The 16,216-nt window shown below is 45.8% G+C and overlaps 2 protein-coding genes across 4 annotated transcripts in view; one reads left to right on the top strand and one right to left on the bottom strand.

Moving 5' to 3' along the window:
• Positions 1 to 2,635, bottom strand: part of Coa5 (cytochrome c oxidase assembly factor 5) — a 10,305-nt gene extending 7,670 nt beyond the window's left edge. Inside the window, exons 1-2 of the mRNA XM_050134541.1 lie at positions 2,423 to 2,635; positions 830 to 913 (exon numbers count right to left, since the gene is read on the bottom strand). Coding sequence (XP_049990498.1) covers positions 830 to 913; positions 2,423 to 2,521 — 183 coding nt within the window. The 5' untranslated portion in view covers positions 2,522 to 2,635. The remainder of the gene's footprint in view (positions 1 to 829; positions 914 to 2,422) is intronic.
• A 77-nt stretch (positions 2,636 to 2,712) lies between these two features.
• Unc50 (unc-50 inner nuclear membrane RNA binding protein) lies at positions 2,713 to 13,656 on the top strand. Of its 3 annotated transcripts, XR_007590484.1 has the most exons (7): positions 2,727 to 2,944; positions 3,861 to 4,144; positions 5,130 to 5,250; positions 9,333 to 9,472; positions 9,548 to 9,649; positions 11,015 to 11,212; positions 11,830 to 13,656. XR_007590484.1 is itself a non-coding variant. In XM_050134540.1 (6 exons), the coding sequence occupies exons 2-6, from the start codon at positions 3,865 to 3,867 to the stop codon at positions 11,149 to 11,151; spliced, it is 780 nt and encodes a 259-aa protein (XP_049990497.1). In that variant the 5' UTR covers positions 2,713 to 2,844; positions 3,861 to 3,864; the 3' UTR covers positions 11,152 to 13,656. The 3 variants fall into 3 exon arrangements, 2 of the variants coding, with proteins under 2 accessions (XP_049990497.1, XP_049990496.1); XM_050134540.1 differs by having other exon boundaries at positions 2,713 to 2,844; positions 11,015 to 13,656; XM_050134539.1 differs by having other exon boundaries at positions 11,015 to 13,656.
• The last annotated feature ends 2,560 nt before the right edge of the window (positions 13,657 to 16,216 follow it).

The raw sequence follows: 16,216 nt of genomic DNA, 5'->3' as shown, positions 1-16,216 counted from the left end.
TGGGTGAGGAGTCTGCTGTTGTCTGATACGATGGTACAGAGGAGCATCTCTTTTACTAATCACTGTGCCTTCCCAATGCCTGGAACAGACTTTCAAATTCCACACAAGCCTAGAGGCTTGCATTTCACACAGCTGACAACACTACTCAAGGAGGGAGGCAGGAAAACTACACAGGGAAGCTGCCATAAATGGCAGAAGAACGGTGAAGTTCTGCTACTTGAGAAAAGCACCATGGCCAGGTGGCATCTCCCTCCCAGGGTTTTGGTCTCCTGCATGTTGAACCTCTGTGCCCTCTGCTTCTTCATGAACAGAACGGAAGAGCTCTCATATAGTCCCAAAGCCAGCAAACAAACACAGGCTCAAGCCCACCCATGTGCCTTCTTTCCAGGGAAGCTCACATTTCTGACTTCATACTTTTCCCATGAAAAGATCTCTGTAGATCTTTCAAGTAGAGTCCCAGGGACTAGTGATGCATGTCCAATACAAACATTGACACTTTCTCCTGGTCACATATGGCACAAGTGCAAACATAGTCCTCAGCCTTCCCGGCTTGTAACTGTCAAAAGACAGAATTCATGCCTCTGGCTGTCCACTCCTCCCATTTATACTTGCTAAGACTTTACCCTCACACTTTCAGAAAACTGTGAGGGTCAGCAGCCCTGGAGGCTAACAAAGTTGGGGAGTTTTGTGAATGCTGTCTCACCTTTATCACTGGAGCACAAAAACTATTATCCAAACCTTATCACAACAACCAATTTATGACTATTAAAGCATTTACATTTAATTCTATACAGTTAACCTAAGCTTTTCAAAACAGTTAATCACTTACCATTGATCTTTTACACTCAAAAAACGAATACTGCAGGGCTCTGCAGTGCCCTTCCTTCAAACACTGCCGTGGAGACTTCCCTTCCTGTGACACAGAGACCAATGTCAACGCCTGGGAAATTTGTCCCACAACGCACAAGACAACTATTCTTCTCGAAGAAGCTCTTTTTAGAAAAGTTAATTTAAGCAAGTTCCTAATTCCTTTTTTAATATTCTTGGTGAAGAAAAACAAATGTAAAGATTATTAAATAACTGAGTACTCAGAGTTAGTTTTTAAATTTTATCTGTATGAGTCTTTACCTGTATGTACAAATGGGCACCACGTGCAGACCTGGTACCATGGAGGACAGAAGAGGGTACCAGAGCCCCTGGAACTGGAGTTATAGATGATTATGCACCACCATATGGGTGCCAGGAACCAAACCCAGGTCCTCTGTAAGAGCAACAAGTGCTCTTAACCACTGAGTCATCTGTCTTCCCGGCCCCCAGAGTCTGAGATTTTTAGAACACATCATCAATGTTCATATAAGCCTTTCCGCAGATGACAACTACAAATTGATGCCTTAAAATGAGACCCTTTTAGGGTTGGTACTAAACACTGTATTAACGCTAATGAGGAGCTGGAGAAATAGCTAAGTGAATGACGTGCTTGCTGTGTATGAGGTCTCCAGCTCAACACCCACAGAAAAAGCTGGGCGTGGTGGCAGGAGCCTATAATCCCATGGCTGCACAGTGGGGACGGAGCAGATCTGGTAGCCTAGCCAGTCAGGTTCAGCGACACACCTTATCTCAAATAATCAGGTGAAGGGGCTAGAGCGAGGAGTCTGGACAAGAGGGCTATGCTCTCCTGAGGTGAAGAACAGTAAGTGTTCTGTTGATGGAGCCACACGGAAAACCTCCGCGAGTCCCCTCTGGCAGTTCCAACTTTTCTGGCCACCCAGAAGTCATAAAACCTTAAGAAGTCTATCTCAAAATTGGTTCTGAACCCTCTCCCACCCCCACCCTCTTCTCACTAGCCCCGACTGGAATTTACATTCTTATCCCCTGAGTTCATACTTACTACCCCGAGTTTCCCGAGCCCCTCTAGTTCCTCGATTGTCTCCCATGGCGGCACAAAAAAAATACAGGCTTATGCTGAATTCCTCCCAGAATGCAATACTGTACGTTTTTTAAGACTGGCTAAAGATCGGCAAGAAGAAACTATGGCACGTCATAGATCACATTGACTTCCATACTCTAGAAGCCACGGAATCAAAAATCTCCACCACAGATCAAGTAGCCATACAGTGCAGGAACAGGCCTGCTTCCCGTGGAGTGGGAATCTCTGGTGGCGAGTGTCCAAATTTGAGCAGAGTGCCAGCACTCGGGAACCGCTTGAACTGAGATGGCTGCATGTTTACAAAAACCTGAGATGGGGAGGTGCGTCAGTGATCTCCCATTAAACACCAGCGAGAACTGAGGCCGAGAGGTCAAGAGATCTGGCCGAAGTCTAATCCATCCGCGGCTAAGGCTGCCACCTCCACCCCTGACCCGACCGCCCCCGCAGGCCAACAGGCAGCCCGCCGTCGCCGAGCTCTTTCCCCGGACGCGCTACCTGGAGCACACAGGCCGACTGCAGCAGACACGCGCCCAGGTCCTCCTTCACGCCCGCGCACGCACCGCCCTCCACCTTGTCCTCGTAATACCGGGGCATGGCTGCGCCCGCCGGCCTCACGACGCCGGAGCACCGTCTTCAGCCACCGGCGGCCGCCCGGACGGGCGCGAGCCACGCCCACGGACAGGGTCGGGAGGGTCAGAGACATCCGCAACCACTTCCGGCGGGTCCGCCATAAAAACAGCGCTTCTTGAGCGTCTGCGCATGCGCGGCGGAAGCGTGTGACCGTGACGTCAATACGGGGCGCCGCAAGTGCGGGCTACGTAGCGGTAGGGGAAGTAGCCCCGGCGGTGGCTGGGCTCGGCTGCCGGGCGAAGGTGGCGGTAGTCCTGGGCCCAGGGCTCGGCGGCACGGGCCTTCAGGTGAGGCCTGCTGTGTGTGAGCGGGGTGTCATTCTTCCAGACGGCCGTTTCCACGGGCAGCTGCGTCTTGGCGGCCGGCAGTTGGAGCCTTCCGCTGGCAGTGAGTAACACCAAAGACGCCCCTTGACGTTGAAATCGGAGAAATAGGGCCTTTTTTTTATTCTAAGCTGGTCTGGAGTTTTGCACAGGAGACACGTACCCTGAAACCTTTACATTGCTTGCTCTTAACTCGAATGTCACAGGGAGGTCTGTATTTTAACTTGACTGCGGACCTGCAGGCTTGGGGTAATGGAGAGCTGCTGGCGGGGCGGGGCACCGAGGTGTGCTGGCACCTGTGGCAGCAGAGGCTGGGCCGAAGGTGGGGCGGTGACCAGCGTCATTTAGCTTCGGACTAGTTGGACTGGCCCCTCCATGCTGTTATTCATCCTACCAGCTATTGTGGGAGTAAAAGCACCAAAGGCTGGAATTTGCTTTTTTTTTTTTTAATGTCTCATTCTGAATAACCAGAAGCTTGCTGACTGCCGCTGGTGAACTTGTACGAATAAGCTGTTGTTTTACCTCTTCAATAACATTGCTTTCGGCTTAAACGACGTTTTTTGTTGTTGCTGCTGCTGCTGTTTTATCTTAAATTCTGGCCAATGAGAACATGGAATTTTGAGTCAGAGTTCCAGTCTTTGTCCTGTCTCCGTAAGGAGGTCATTTCCCATCCCTGTGCTGCTTTTCCCGCGTCCTCCACTTTACTTTCCACAATTAACTACTACAGCTGTCGAGGCTTGATGGAGGTGAAGGGTGAAAACCCACGGACTCTAGATAAATGGTTTCAGGTGATGGGGAAGAGCGTGTTGAGGGAAGTGCAGTTAACGCTCGCCAGCCCCTAGAGAAGCCCCGAGCCAATTCCGTGGCTTCTGGCCCCTAATCCTTCCTGAAGGTAGCAGGAGAAAAATGCTGGAGAGGAGTGCTAGCGGACAGACGGTTCTTAAGGTTACATCTAAGAGACATGTTCTTATTCCATTCAGGAAGATGCTGCCAAGTACTTCCGTGGGTTCTTCGATGCAGGGGAATGGAGTCTTGAATTCCAGGGATGCAGCGAGACACACGGCTGGAGCCAAGCGCTACAAGTACCTCAGAAGGCTTTTCCGATTTCGCCAGATGGACTTTGAGTTTGCCGCATGGCAGATGCTCTACCTGTTCACGTCCCCACAGAGGGTTTATAGGAACTTCCATTATCGGAAGCAAACAAAGGATCAGTGGGCCAGAGATGACCCTGCTTTCTTGGTCCTCTTAAGTGTCTGGCTCTGTGGTAAGTATGTGTTAGTTTCCAAGCAGTGGAGTTGAGAAACAAATGGGTGTATTTTATGTGGAGTATATTTTTTCATAATGTATTGTGGGTTAGAATTTGGGGGCATTTGAAGCTTTTCCTCTCCCCCCCCCCCCCCCCGAAACATTAAAAAGCTGGCTGGAAAGAAAGTAATGTTCTTCCTGATGAGGCTGTGACTCACACAGGCCAGAGTTAACTACTGTGTTGGGACACTGAAAAGTGGGGCAGAGGATTACATATCGTTGCTGTTTATTTCTTCTTGAGACAGGGTCTAGATGCAAAGGCCAGGCTGGCGTTGAACTCAGGATCCTCTTAACTGAGCCTCGAGTGCTGGCATTACAGGACTATGCTACCACCACACTCACTGACTTTAAAAACACAAACAAACAAAAACTACTGTGAGCCTATACCCAACTGTGTGCAAAGGAGTGTTGGGGTGGGAAATTATGTTTCACGGTGGGCCCAATCTGTGAGGCTGGGAGATTGTAGTGGTTTTTATTTCTGGCAGGGGGAGAAGAGGGTGTCGGTAGGACTAGGGATAGAAACCGGGGACTTAAACATACCAGGCAAGTGATCTCCACAGAGCTACACCCCAGCATTCTGGGTCAGGGTACTGTACTGATTTGAACTTAAAACCACCTTCAAGTTCTCCTGTACATCAAGTCAGCTCTAGGGTACTGAAGTATGTAGGTGCTTTTTACATTTAACTGGGTTTTCAAATAAGTTGTGTGCCTTCTGAACAGGCTTTGTTCTGAATACCCGCTGTGTCATGTTAAACTAGCCCGTTAATCCAGTTCCTTACCTGCACTCAAAGGTGGCATTTATTCCTCTATGAGTTGCGTATAATAAATCGTGAGGGTTTTATTTCATTGTCCATATACCACCCCCACATTTTGGGCATATGGATGCCAGGGACTATTTCTTGTACCCTAGAGCCTAGCAGTTACTCTTGTAACTTTTATTTCAGTGTCCACCATAGGATTTGGCTTTGTGCTGGACATGGGATTTTTTGAGACAATAAAGCTGCTCCTGTGGGTTGTATTCATAGATTGTGTAGGTGTTGGCCTTCTGATATCAACTTTGATGTGGTAAGTACCATAACTTGATTTTGCTATACACTGTTGGGCCTCTGCTTGTTTACTTCAGACTTGTAGTAGCTAATGGAAATTAAGTTCAAATAGAGTAGCTGAAGTGGCCATATTGACTGCCAAGGTTATTGTAACCTGGTCTCCTGTGTCTGTGCTAGACCAGGAAATATTTGAATGGGTGCTTATTGTCAATGTAGCAAATCCCAGTGTTCCATCCTGATTTTTCAAGATAGTATTTATGATTCTGCTGTGTCTGGTTAGCTGCGGTCTGCATTGGTCAGTGGAGATCACTTCCAGCCACATCTGGAGGGTTATCCTTGGACTTTTCCTTTGATCTTTGGCATTAAGTCATTTGTGTTTGAAATGGTTTTGTAGCAACATTAGTTTGGTGTTCAGCTTCTCACTTCTCTCACAGAGAATGCTCCTGTGTGGTTGGCTTCCTGGGCAGCTGGTAGTGGGTGGAAGAAGTGGACTAGATGGAGGGAAAGATTGAGGAGGAAGCAGAGAAAACTTGGAGGGCCGTTTCACTCTCAGACTGAGGTCCACCTGCTGTCGGTCATTTCTTAGTGTCCTCTATAAATGGGAGTTGATTGTCTCACTAGATGTTGTTAAGGATGCGGGGTAATAGACCCTTGGAACCTAGATTTGTTTAGTATATGGTAGCTATTACTATTTTAAACAAAATGCCAAGGCTGTAACTGGAGAGCAACCTTTTATTTTCCTTTGTGGCTATTGGTTTTATGGGTACTGGATAGTTAATACTATTGTGTATCATTACTCTTAATTTCTAATCCCTGGCCCAAGATTAATACTGCTTCTATAAATCAGATACTCATTGTCAAGCAACTTATGGGGCAAATATATAAAGCTTCTAAGAACAGTTTATTACAAGTGTTCTACTATGAGTGCAGTGATTCTGGATGGCCACAAACACCAAGGCAGCCTGCAGGTGATTACCTTTGGTTCCTGTCTCCCATAGTTTGATCAGGTAGAAAAGGACTCGCTGTGCTGTTTGTGAGAAGACAGGTATCATAAACCTGTGAGGAGATAGAAGTAGAAACAATGACACACCCCACCTCCCCCCACAAAAGAAAAAAAACCATTGCAGAAGTGCCATAGGAACCAACATAAGGCCATGTTTTAGGGGAGCTATGAAACAGTTGATTCCTGGTTCCAGGATATGCAAGTGCCCAGCCATAGTTACCATAGTTATGTGCAGCATTGTGGTAGGTCTGGGGACAGGTGATACTAAATGGCTATGAAGAAATAAGACTTACAAAATAGCTTTTATGAAACTCAGTAAAAAAATAGGCTTTTGTGTTCACGTCTGCAAGTGTGGGTTGGAGGGTAGAAGAGAAATGGAGAGCTAGGAGGCTAAGAATGAAGAAAATCCGTTCACACTGTCGAAAATGTCTTCATCATGGCAGGGAAGAAGTAGAGAAGTAGGGACACCGGGTACACTCACAGGGGCTCTCGGGAGAAGGGGACGCCCAGAACAGTGTGGTGGTAGGATGAAAAGAAGAGTTTAGAGCTTCCTGTGGTAACAGGATGTGGTGGCTAGGGAGTCAGGGCTTGGGACTGTGTGTTGAATGCTGGTGAAGTGTTCTGTTGGCCATGCTGGGTCAGGGAGCTGCTGGGCTGTGTCCTGGAGGTGGTGGTGACACAAGGCAGATGGAACTTACAGATGGCAGTCAGGCCTGGCATGTGGCCATCTTGGAGGTGGGAGAGAGCAGCCAGTTAGTTGCCTTAGAATTCTCTAGAAAGGAGTGTCTGTCCTGTTTAAGGGGTTCGTGGAGGTGCAACAGGAGAGTAGTGATTACACAAAAGAACCGAGGAATGAACTGCATGCATACTACCCCAAGTTCCTTTATCATTCATAATTATTTTTAAATTTTAGAATTTATGAAGTTCCATGTGATAACAATGTGTATGTATGTATGTCTATATATAATGAGTAATGATCAAATCAAAGTAAGAGTTTCCATCCCATTTACAGTTTATTGGTGTTGGGAACCTTTAAGTCTTCTCTTATAAACCGTCTAGCCCCACTGCTGTGAGCTTCAGAACAACTCCTATTTTGACAGCATCACCCCTACTTTCTTAGCATCTGGTATCCGAGATTCCATTTCCTGTTACTCTGAGGTCAAGAGGTGTTGTTTTTTTCTTTTTTAAATCTTTTCTTTCCGGGCTTGTTTCATGGATTTTGTAAAATTGAACAGCACATATTCTTGGCTAAAACAGTATTTGGTAAGTTACAGTTTGTACAGTGAAGCACTATTTTTTTTGGCTTTTTGATAAAACTAAGTATAGACTGTTTATCACATTCTGCCATACTTTCTTCAGTGTGTTTGTCTGGTTGTGCTGTATAAGTTAGGGTCTTACACCATAGGCTAGCCCAGAACTTAGCATGTATCCCAAGCTGGCTTTACACCAAAAATTGTCCTGCTTTCATCTCCTGTGTGCTGGAACAACCCGACCCTGTTGTCTGTATTCAATATTAAGACATTAAATTGAATTAAAATACAGTGACGTAGACTCAGCAGTTAAAGGCGCTTGCGCAGTTTAATCCCCAGGATTCATGTTAAGAATTAACTCCAGAAAGTTGTTCTGGGACTTCATGCTACTATGGCACCTCCTCCCCCCACCCATAAAATGTTGTGTAACATTTTATTCTTTTGGCTTTTGGCGGGGGCTGCCACACAGCTCCCAAGTAAATCACATACAGAGGCTTATTCTTAGTTATGAATGCCCTGCCTTAGCTTTTCTCATTACTAGCCAGCTTTTCTTAACTTATTAACCTGTCTACCTTTTGCCTCTGGGCTTTTATCTCTCTTTCTGTATATGTTTCTTCTTTTTCAGTGGCTTGCTGTGTACCTGGGTGGCTGGCCCCTGATGTCCTCCTTTCTTTGTTCTTGTTCTCCTTTTATACTCTCTGCCGACTAGCCCCGCGTATCCTTGCTTTTGCCTCTCCATTGGCCGTTCATCTCTTTATTAGAACCATCAGGTGTTTTAGACAGGTAACGAATCACAGCTTCACAGTTAATCAAATCCAGCATAAACAAAACACACCTGACAATATTCCCCAACAATAAATGTACATTATAATTAAAAACTCATATTTACAACCCATTAATGTAAAAAAAGGACATGTTCACAGATATTTATAGAATAGACCTTTTCATTGAAGATCTGAATACGATAGTTTTTTGGTAGGCCAATTTGTAGAACAGCTATAGACACATGCATCTGTACTGTTCTCTGGATGTACCGCTAGTCAGCCCCTTTCCCGTCTCCTCCTGTTTCCCTCACTTTTAATGGTAAAGGCAGATGATGTGAGTCTTGGCCCTGGGTTTTCTGTTGAGTGGTTGTCTTGGATGTCATGATTCTGGTGATGTCATTTAGGCCCATGGCTTTCGGTATCTTCTACACTGAACTGCTGGCGTTAAGTACATCTTAGCTCGTGTTGTAATTAAGTACGTGTGGTAGAGGTAATCACAAACCTTGCCTCCCCTTCATTCTCAGAACTGCTTTGGCACCACCAGCCGTCCTTGGCTGATAGTGCTGCTGTCTTCCTACTTGCTCAGGGCAAAACTGTTGTGACTTTCGGGCACATCTCATCACCTTCACTGTTAGGTGACTCAAGTGACAGGCTTTTGTCCTCTCATCTGTGGAGTCTACTCTCCATTGGCCACCAAGGAGACCCTATCAAAACATTTCTGACATGTCTTGTATCTTGGCCCTGGCTTCTACCATGAGTAAAAGATTGAAAAGTTACAAAGTAGCCACAGGCTCCTGAAGAGCTGACTGCGTTTCCTCGACTAGCTACCTGCTCCAGTCCTTCCTTCTTACAGGCACACACAAGTCTTCTGCTGTGCCTGCACCATCAGAGCCTTGCTTCCTTACCTACACCCCAGCTTTGCACCTCTGCCATTCTCCATAGTACCACGTCAGGCTTCTCCCACTAGAGAGCGACATTGGCCCGTCTCATTGCTCCATCTCTAGACCTGGTAACGTGGGACCCAGAAGGTGGTTGGTACTGAGAACTAGTACATTGTGTAAGAAGTTTTCATTTTGCTCTTCAGGTTCATCTCCAACAAGTATCTAGTGAAGCGGCAGAGCAGAGACTATGATGTGGAGTGGGGCTACGCCTTTGATGTGCATCTGAATGCATTTTATCCACTCCTAGTCATTTTGCATTTTATCCAGCTCTTTTTCATCAACCGTGAGTATCTTTCTCAAATGTTCTCGATGTTCTCACTGTGTGAAGAGACTCACTATTTGCATTTTTTTCTGGCAGATGTTATCCTCACAGATACATTTATTGGATACTTAGTTGGAAATACTTTATGGTTGATTGCTGTTGGCTATTATATCTATGTGACCTTCCTGGGATACAGTGGTAAGTTTTGGTGGTTTGAGTGTAACAGGAAAGAGCATAGACGTTAGCAGTGGATTTACAGGGACCTGTCAGACTGCATATGACCTTCATAATTTCACAAGTACACTCACCTTAGAGCCTGCCCACTGTCCACAAGCAGAGTGCCATGTAACATTTGTTACAACTTTCATCTCATTTCCAAGTTACAGGTGGAAGTCCCTGACCATTTTCTTTCCTGGTGTGGATTCAGGCTCCTTGTTATTAACCATGGGCTCATGGTTACAAACCTTCAGTTCTGTGGATGATCCTGGGATCTGCTGATCCCAGACCATATTTGCAAACTTACTGCTAAATCTTCTCCATTACTTTTCCTAATGTGAATGAAGAATACTTAGTCTGGGAATGAGTGTAGCTCAATAGAAAACCTGCCTACTATGTCAAGGTCCTGTGTTCAACCCTTAAATCCCCATTGCTAAAGTCTAGAAATCTTACTATTGAGCTCAGAACCACCCACAGTGTGGTTTGTTTCTCTTCTTTGCTCTTTGGATGACTGGGACCTTAGTATAAACGGCTTTGGATGACTGGGACCTTAGTATAAACGGCTTTGTTCCTCACCCGATTACCAGTTTCCCAGGGATCACTTACTCTTCCACTTGCCTTGTTTGGGGTATTAGGGTTTTTCTACTGAATTTTCACATCTTGAAAGTATTGTAATCCATGGCACTGAAGCACTGGTCCCTTAGTGCCTTCTTACAGCTGTTGAGTACACAGTGTCCAAGAACTGCCTGGCTCAGTGTACGTGGGGAACTGAGTTCAGTTCCCAGCAACTACAAGGTGGCTCATAACCATTTGAGATTTGGTGTTGGTATGCATGCAGGCAGAATACTATATATATGTAGATAGATAAATCTTAAATCTTTAGTGTTTACAGTAGAGTGCCTTTGTTCTTCCCCGGAGGTTGAATCATTGATTCCACCTTAATCTGAGGTGTGTTGCTTTTGCAGTGGAAACTCTCCAATGCCTAAAAGTGGTTTTGTTCTATGTGCTATCAGTCTGTGTATGAAAATGACATAGTGAGATCCATTACTTTGCATGCTAACTTAGACTCCTAAGGCATCTGTCTAGATCAGCAGTTCTCATGGGTTATGACCCCCATCAGATATCCTCCATATCAGACATTTATAACAGCAAAATTAGTTAATAAAGTAGCAATGAAATAATTATTAAAGGGCTGCAGCATTAGGAAGGCCCCTTTGCTCAGATGTGTCTGTAGTTCTGCAAGCAGCATCGTGGTCCTATGCAGTGTGCTCCTTCTTTGGCCCCGGGTGTTGAAGAGCTTTTCTTTGAGCATGTTCATCGGCCACTCCTATCCTGTTTCTGTTCCAGCACTGCCGTTTTTGAAAAAGACAGTGATCCTGCTCTATCCATTCGCACCTCTCGTTGTGCTGTACGGACTGTCGCTGGCACTGGGGTGGAACTTTACCCACATGCTGTGTTCCTTCTACAAGTACAGAGTGAAATGAAAGGTGACGACAGCACTGCAGCTGAACTGTCTGGTGTTGAAGGGATCTCCTGGTAAAGTCTGTATGTAAATTATCTTTGTAGATATCTTAAAGATGTAAAGTTTACAAATTTGAGGTGATACTAACACTTGTCCAGACCATTCCTGAAAACTAATTAAATGTACATTTCTAATATTTTAAAACTAATTGTTTAATTATTTAACCCAAAGCTATATATAAAATATCAAGGGCATAAATAAGGGGTAGATGTCACACACTATCTTGTTGCTGGCAAGATGTACAGACTTACTCTGCCCGCAGTGTGGCTCACACAGGAGCCCCTGTCTTTTGAGAACTGTCTGTGTATATAAGCAGTGAGTACCTGTATAGATGACAGCCACTGTCTTACCAGGATGGCATGTTTCCCTTTTAAAGATTCCAGAGGAACCAGCAACTAGTTGAAAAACAGGTAAACACCATAGTAATAGCACTAAAAAAATTCTATCGATTCATTTGGTTTGAGCCATTTTTATTAGAAGGAATCTTGCTTCAACATGGCTTTTCAAACTTCTTTATTTCAAATACACATGGACAGTTATAGCACAGAGACAGTTATGAAAGGCACAGTCAACAGGACATTAGGTTTCAATTATAGCAGCAAACTTGAAAATAAATAATCTGCCTTTAAAAATCCAACAGGTACCTCAAATATTACTGCATCTATTAACTGTTCAACCCATGAAGACACTGAGCAAAGTATGTATAATACATTTAAGGAGGAGAAGGGAAAAAAAAAACCTGGTACAGCCTAGCAGAGAGATTCCCTGGGCTGCTCTGAGAAACTTCCCCCAATGCAAAGACAGCCTTTCTGGAAGAGGTGCTCCAGGTGAGCGGTTTTCCCTCCCCCCGGGGAAACATGACTGAGACCTCTACACTGGGAAGACTCTGCTGGCAGCGCTCCGGACAGTACTCTCCCAGCAGCCCTTTGTATGGCTCAGGCATTGCGTGTTCAGGAAGTTTTCACCAAGCTAGAGCAAACACAGCAGAATGCTAAGCAAGCTAAAGGAACCCCATGCTTTCATTCTGGGACCAAGAGCTAATTACCAGTTCAGCTGCACTAGGAGCAGCCGTCCCCACAACGAACAAGCCTGTTCAGAACAGTTGACCCGGCTGTGCATATTCTACCATGCTTCCCCCTCCCTCGAACTCAGGTTATTGATATTCTACACTCAGGGTCACATGCTGTTTGTTCTTGCAGGAGCCCTTTAGGTAGTGCAAAAACGGGAAAGGGAACATTTCAGAAACAAGACTTCATTTAGCTAGTGGTGGTACAGGGGTATGGGTACCAAAATCCTTGGTTTTTCTTTTTAAAAGACTGGTCATCTTTTTAGCATTGAATGTTCACATGCATTAAATTGAGCATATTTAGCATAGCATATATCTTAAGATTAATCATTTAAATCCTCATAACAAAGTTTGGATTTTACAAGCTATAAATGTTGCTACATAGCTTGAGAATGCCCTTTTCTACAAAAGGACTGAGCCGGGACTTCAGATCCCTTACCATATGAAGATGATGATAGCCCAGGGCCTTGAGACCTGACAGTGCTTTAACCTCCAAACTCCTTTCCTTCAAGGCTATGGCAGTATGGTAAAATAAATAAAAGCACAAGTGAGTGCACCAAAATAAACTTCGTTAGCAATTAATGCCTTGGAATCAGAGGGATTTTGGAAAGCATCTAAATACAAAACCTTGGTACATATAGGACTTGTGCTGTGCTAGCTATTGAACTAAATGGCTTTAAAGAATTACATTTATAGCCTAAGTGCTAGCAGGTATGTTCAGCCTGTGGCCCAGATCACAATGAATGGCACAGCACAGAACTGTTTGTGTAACTGAACTGTGTGGCTCTTGAGTGTGTCCTCTGGAGATGACAGCGCCATGCTGCAGTGTCAGAAGGGCGGACATGCCTGTGAGTCAACAGAGGCAGATGTTTTCCTCTCTTCAATCTGATGTAAATACCGCGGTTCATCATTCTTTCAAGTACATCCGCAGGCCCTTAAGGTGTGATCTAGCCTCATCGACCCCACACCTACAGTCTCATCCTAGCAGCTGTTTTACAGAACACAGATGATACCAAACTCTACCTTGTAGTGGAGACGGGGGTCTCTGGCACAGAACATTCTAGCTGAGACCCAGGAATGAGTTTATTCTGGATGTCGATCAAAACAAAAATGTCAACAAGCTGGGCATGGTGACTCACATCAGCACTGGGAGGAGAGAAGTTCAAGATCACCCTGGGGTGCAAGGTGAGACCCTGTCCTTAAATAAAAAGAAGCAATTCAGGCAGTGGTGGTGCACACCTTTAAACCTTTAAACTCGGGAATCAGAGGCAGGAGGATCTCTGAGTTCAAGGCCAGCCTGGTCTACAAGAGCTAGTTGCAGGACAGGCTCCAAAGCTATAGAGAAACCCTTGCCTCGAAAAAAACTAAATAAAAAGTAACCTGCAAGCAATCAAATGTGAAGGCGTCTCAGAACTGTCTTCTTTTTCTGTTGCTTATTACACACTCCACATGTACTACCTCACCGCTCAGCAGCTCAGAAGTCTGCCTTACCCGAGCTGTCTGTGTAGCACCCCCCTTGCAAAGCTGCTGTGAAGGCGCTTGCCAGGCTGGCCTCCCTCCTGACGATGTCCATCTCCAAGCCTGGGGTGCATGTGGGGGTGAAGCTGTCCTGGGGCACAAGGACTGCAGGTCCAACTTCCCCAGCCGGTCATTGAGGCAGGCCACCTGCAGACACTTAGGCCAGCGATGGTGTTTCAGAGTTCTGTTGCTGCTTTTGTCTCTCCTACCAGCCTGACATGGCTCACAAGATTGCACTGGTCACCCACAGATAGTCTCCCTCCAGGTAAGTAACGAGACATGACCCTGGATCATGGTCACAGTTCTCATCACACTGAGAAGCGGAGGATGTCACAGGAGGGTGCATTCTTAGAATCCTGCATACCACAGATACACACTATTAACTGGGATAACCTGAACACACTCCTTCCACACAGCCAAGCTTTTCACTGAGGGCAGTACTGTTGAGAACTTTGTCATTATGAAAGACTAAAACAGAACTCTAGTCTGCTGCTTTCCTGACAGCTTTTTGAAACAAGCACACCTCATCTTTTACATGAAACCAACGATTTCAAAAACCACAGAGAACCTTTCTTCAAACACACCCTAGTGGATGCACACACATGTACACATCTAGCCTACCCATCCTGCATTCACTCTTTCTCACACTTTTTAACCAAACATACCACTTGAGGGCACTGATACAATGCATGCTGGGAAGAATGCTGACAGTCGCATACAGCCAGGCCATCTTGGCCTTCTCACCAAAATACACACATTTACCTGCACTGTGATGAACCCACAGGTCTGCTGTCAATCACAGTAGCAGGATGCATTACTCCTTCTTTCTAGAATGTTTGTATTTACACTTGACACTCCTACAGTGATGTCAGTGTCCCATATTTCTCAGATCCAATATGGAGGCTGCTAGTCACATCTGCCCACCAAGCTTGTGGGCACAGAACTCGACTTTCCATCTTAACAGCTGCCGTGTGCTCTGGCTTCTGTAGAGGCCAGGGCTACTCTAGAGTCTAGCTTACATGAACTACACACCAGATGCCAACCACGGCCTATTCTGTAGATATGATTCGTATTGCATTTGGCACTTTTTCTATTCACTGTTCAGGGGAAAGTGGGTTGGTGGCCTCCAGGGCTCCTACTAACACTTCTTGCTTGGGGAAAGCACATCAGCTTCGATTGTCTAGGGCTGGCTGTCCTGGGCAGAAAGGATGGTCCAGGAAGCACCTGCTATGGTGGAAGACGGGAGGAGAGCTGGCCTCCAGAGCATGGAAGTGTGCCAGAGAACACACACCACAAACAAAAACTAGACACTGAGGGGTGTGTGTGTGTGTGCCCATGCATGGCAAAGATGGCAGGCAAACACAGCTAAGAGAAAAATGACTCACCCAGATGCCAATAGAGCCTGCCAAGGTGCACGCATGTTCTAGGCACTGGGAACAAGCTCGCAGGGAAAAAGGAGAGAGTCCCTGGATGAAGGAAAAGACTTGGCTGTTGGTCCCTAGGTAACAGGAGCCATGAGGGGCTTGAACGAGAGTGTGTGCACAAAGACCCTGCAGCGGCCATTCAAATGGTGGCAGGTGTTGTGTTTGTCTCCTATTAGATTATCAAAGCACAGCCTCCCTTAAAAGTCACAACCATTGAGAAACCAGAGCCCTAAGGGGGCCCCTGCACCCATCTGCATGGTCTCACCATCTGTGTGAAGATAGTGCTCAAATTTTAAAATGAAAAGGGGCCTCTATTCAAAGGATTTGCTTATGTCTTAGGAAACAGGCTTAGGAAATCAGAAAAGAAAAAAAGTTGGAGGAAATTTACAAAATCCCAAGAAAAACCAGCTGGGCCTTGACATACAGCACAGTAGTACTTACCTACATGTTCCTAGCCAGAACATGGCATGCAAAATAGCTGCTTAGCGCTGTGTGTCCCATACACTAGGCAACTAAGGAAGCTCCAGGCTGCTGGACATCTGCAACCCCTGAGTCACCGGCGCAGACTGACAACAGCTGCTTAGCCTTCCTAACTAAAGCACGTCTGCAAACTAGTCTATGTGGGACTGCAAGGGCAGGAGGCATAAGCACTCAGTGGACACAGCGTTTACTTCCAAGTTCATGGTACAGCAGATCCAATCACTCTGTGGAAACACACAAGCGCTACAATGACTTTTCACCAGAGCCCCCCAGTACAGTTCCGGTTTGTAAATTGTACCCATTATGATTCACATAACAACATCACCTAGAAAACATGATCTGAACTCCAAACCTAACACGGGTATCAAAGGACCAGTGAGGATAGGGACGATGTGTCAAACTAGTGATTAAAGACAGATTAGAAAGAAGAGTCTCATCACCCACACCAGGGGAGACCTGAAAGACTCTGTGTGTGGAGACTTGGACAAGGGCCTCCCACCCGGACACTGGAGATACCACACTGGTTTGCTGTGGCTACA

The sequence above is a fragment of the Alexandromys fortis genome, unplaced genomic scaffold (genome assembly GCF_014885135.2).
Source record: "Alexandromys fortis isolate MF-2015 unplaced genomic scaffold, M_Fortis_MF-2015_v1.1 scaffold_20, whole genome shotgun sequence".
Classification (NCBI taxonomy): domain Eukaryota; kingdom Metazoa; phylum Chordata; class Mammalia; order Rodentia; family Cricetidae; genus Alexandromys; species Alexandromys fortis.
The sequence above is the reverse complement of the archived record's forward strand: the minus strand, read 5'-3'. Positions and strand labels throughout refer to the sequence as shown.

Excerpts from the sequence above, each read along its gene's own strand:
- Unc50 (XM_050134540.1), top strand. The coding sequence starts at position 3,865 with ATGCTGCCAAGTACTTCCGTGGGTTCTTCGATGCAGGGGAATGGAGTC. Across the intron at positions 4,145-5,129 it reads CTTAAGTGTCTGGCTCTGTG|TGTCCACCATAGGATTTGGC; the intron begins GTAAGTATGTGT and ends CTTTTATTTCAG. Across the intron at positions 9,473-9,547 it reads CCAGCTCTTTTTCATCAACC|ATGTTATCCTCACAGATACA; the intron begins GTGAGTATCTTT and ends TTTTTCTGGCAG.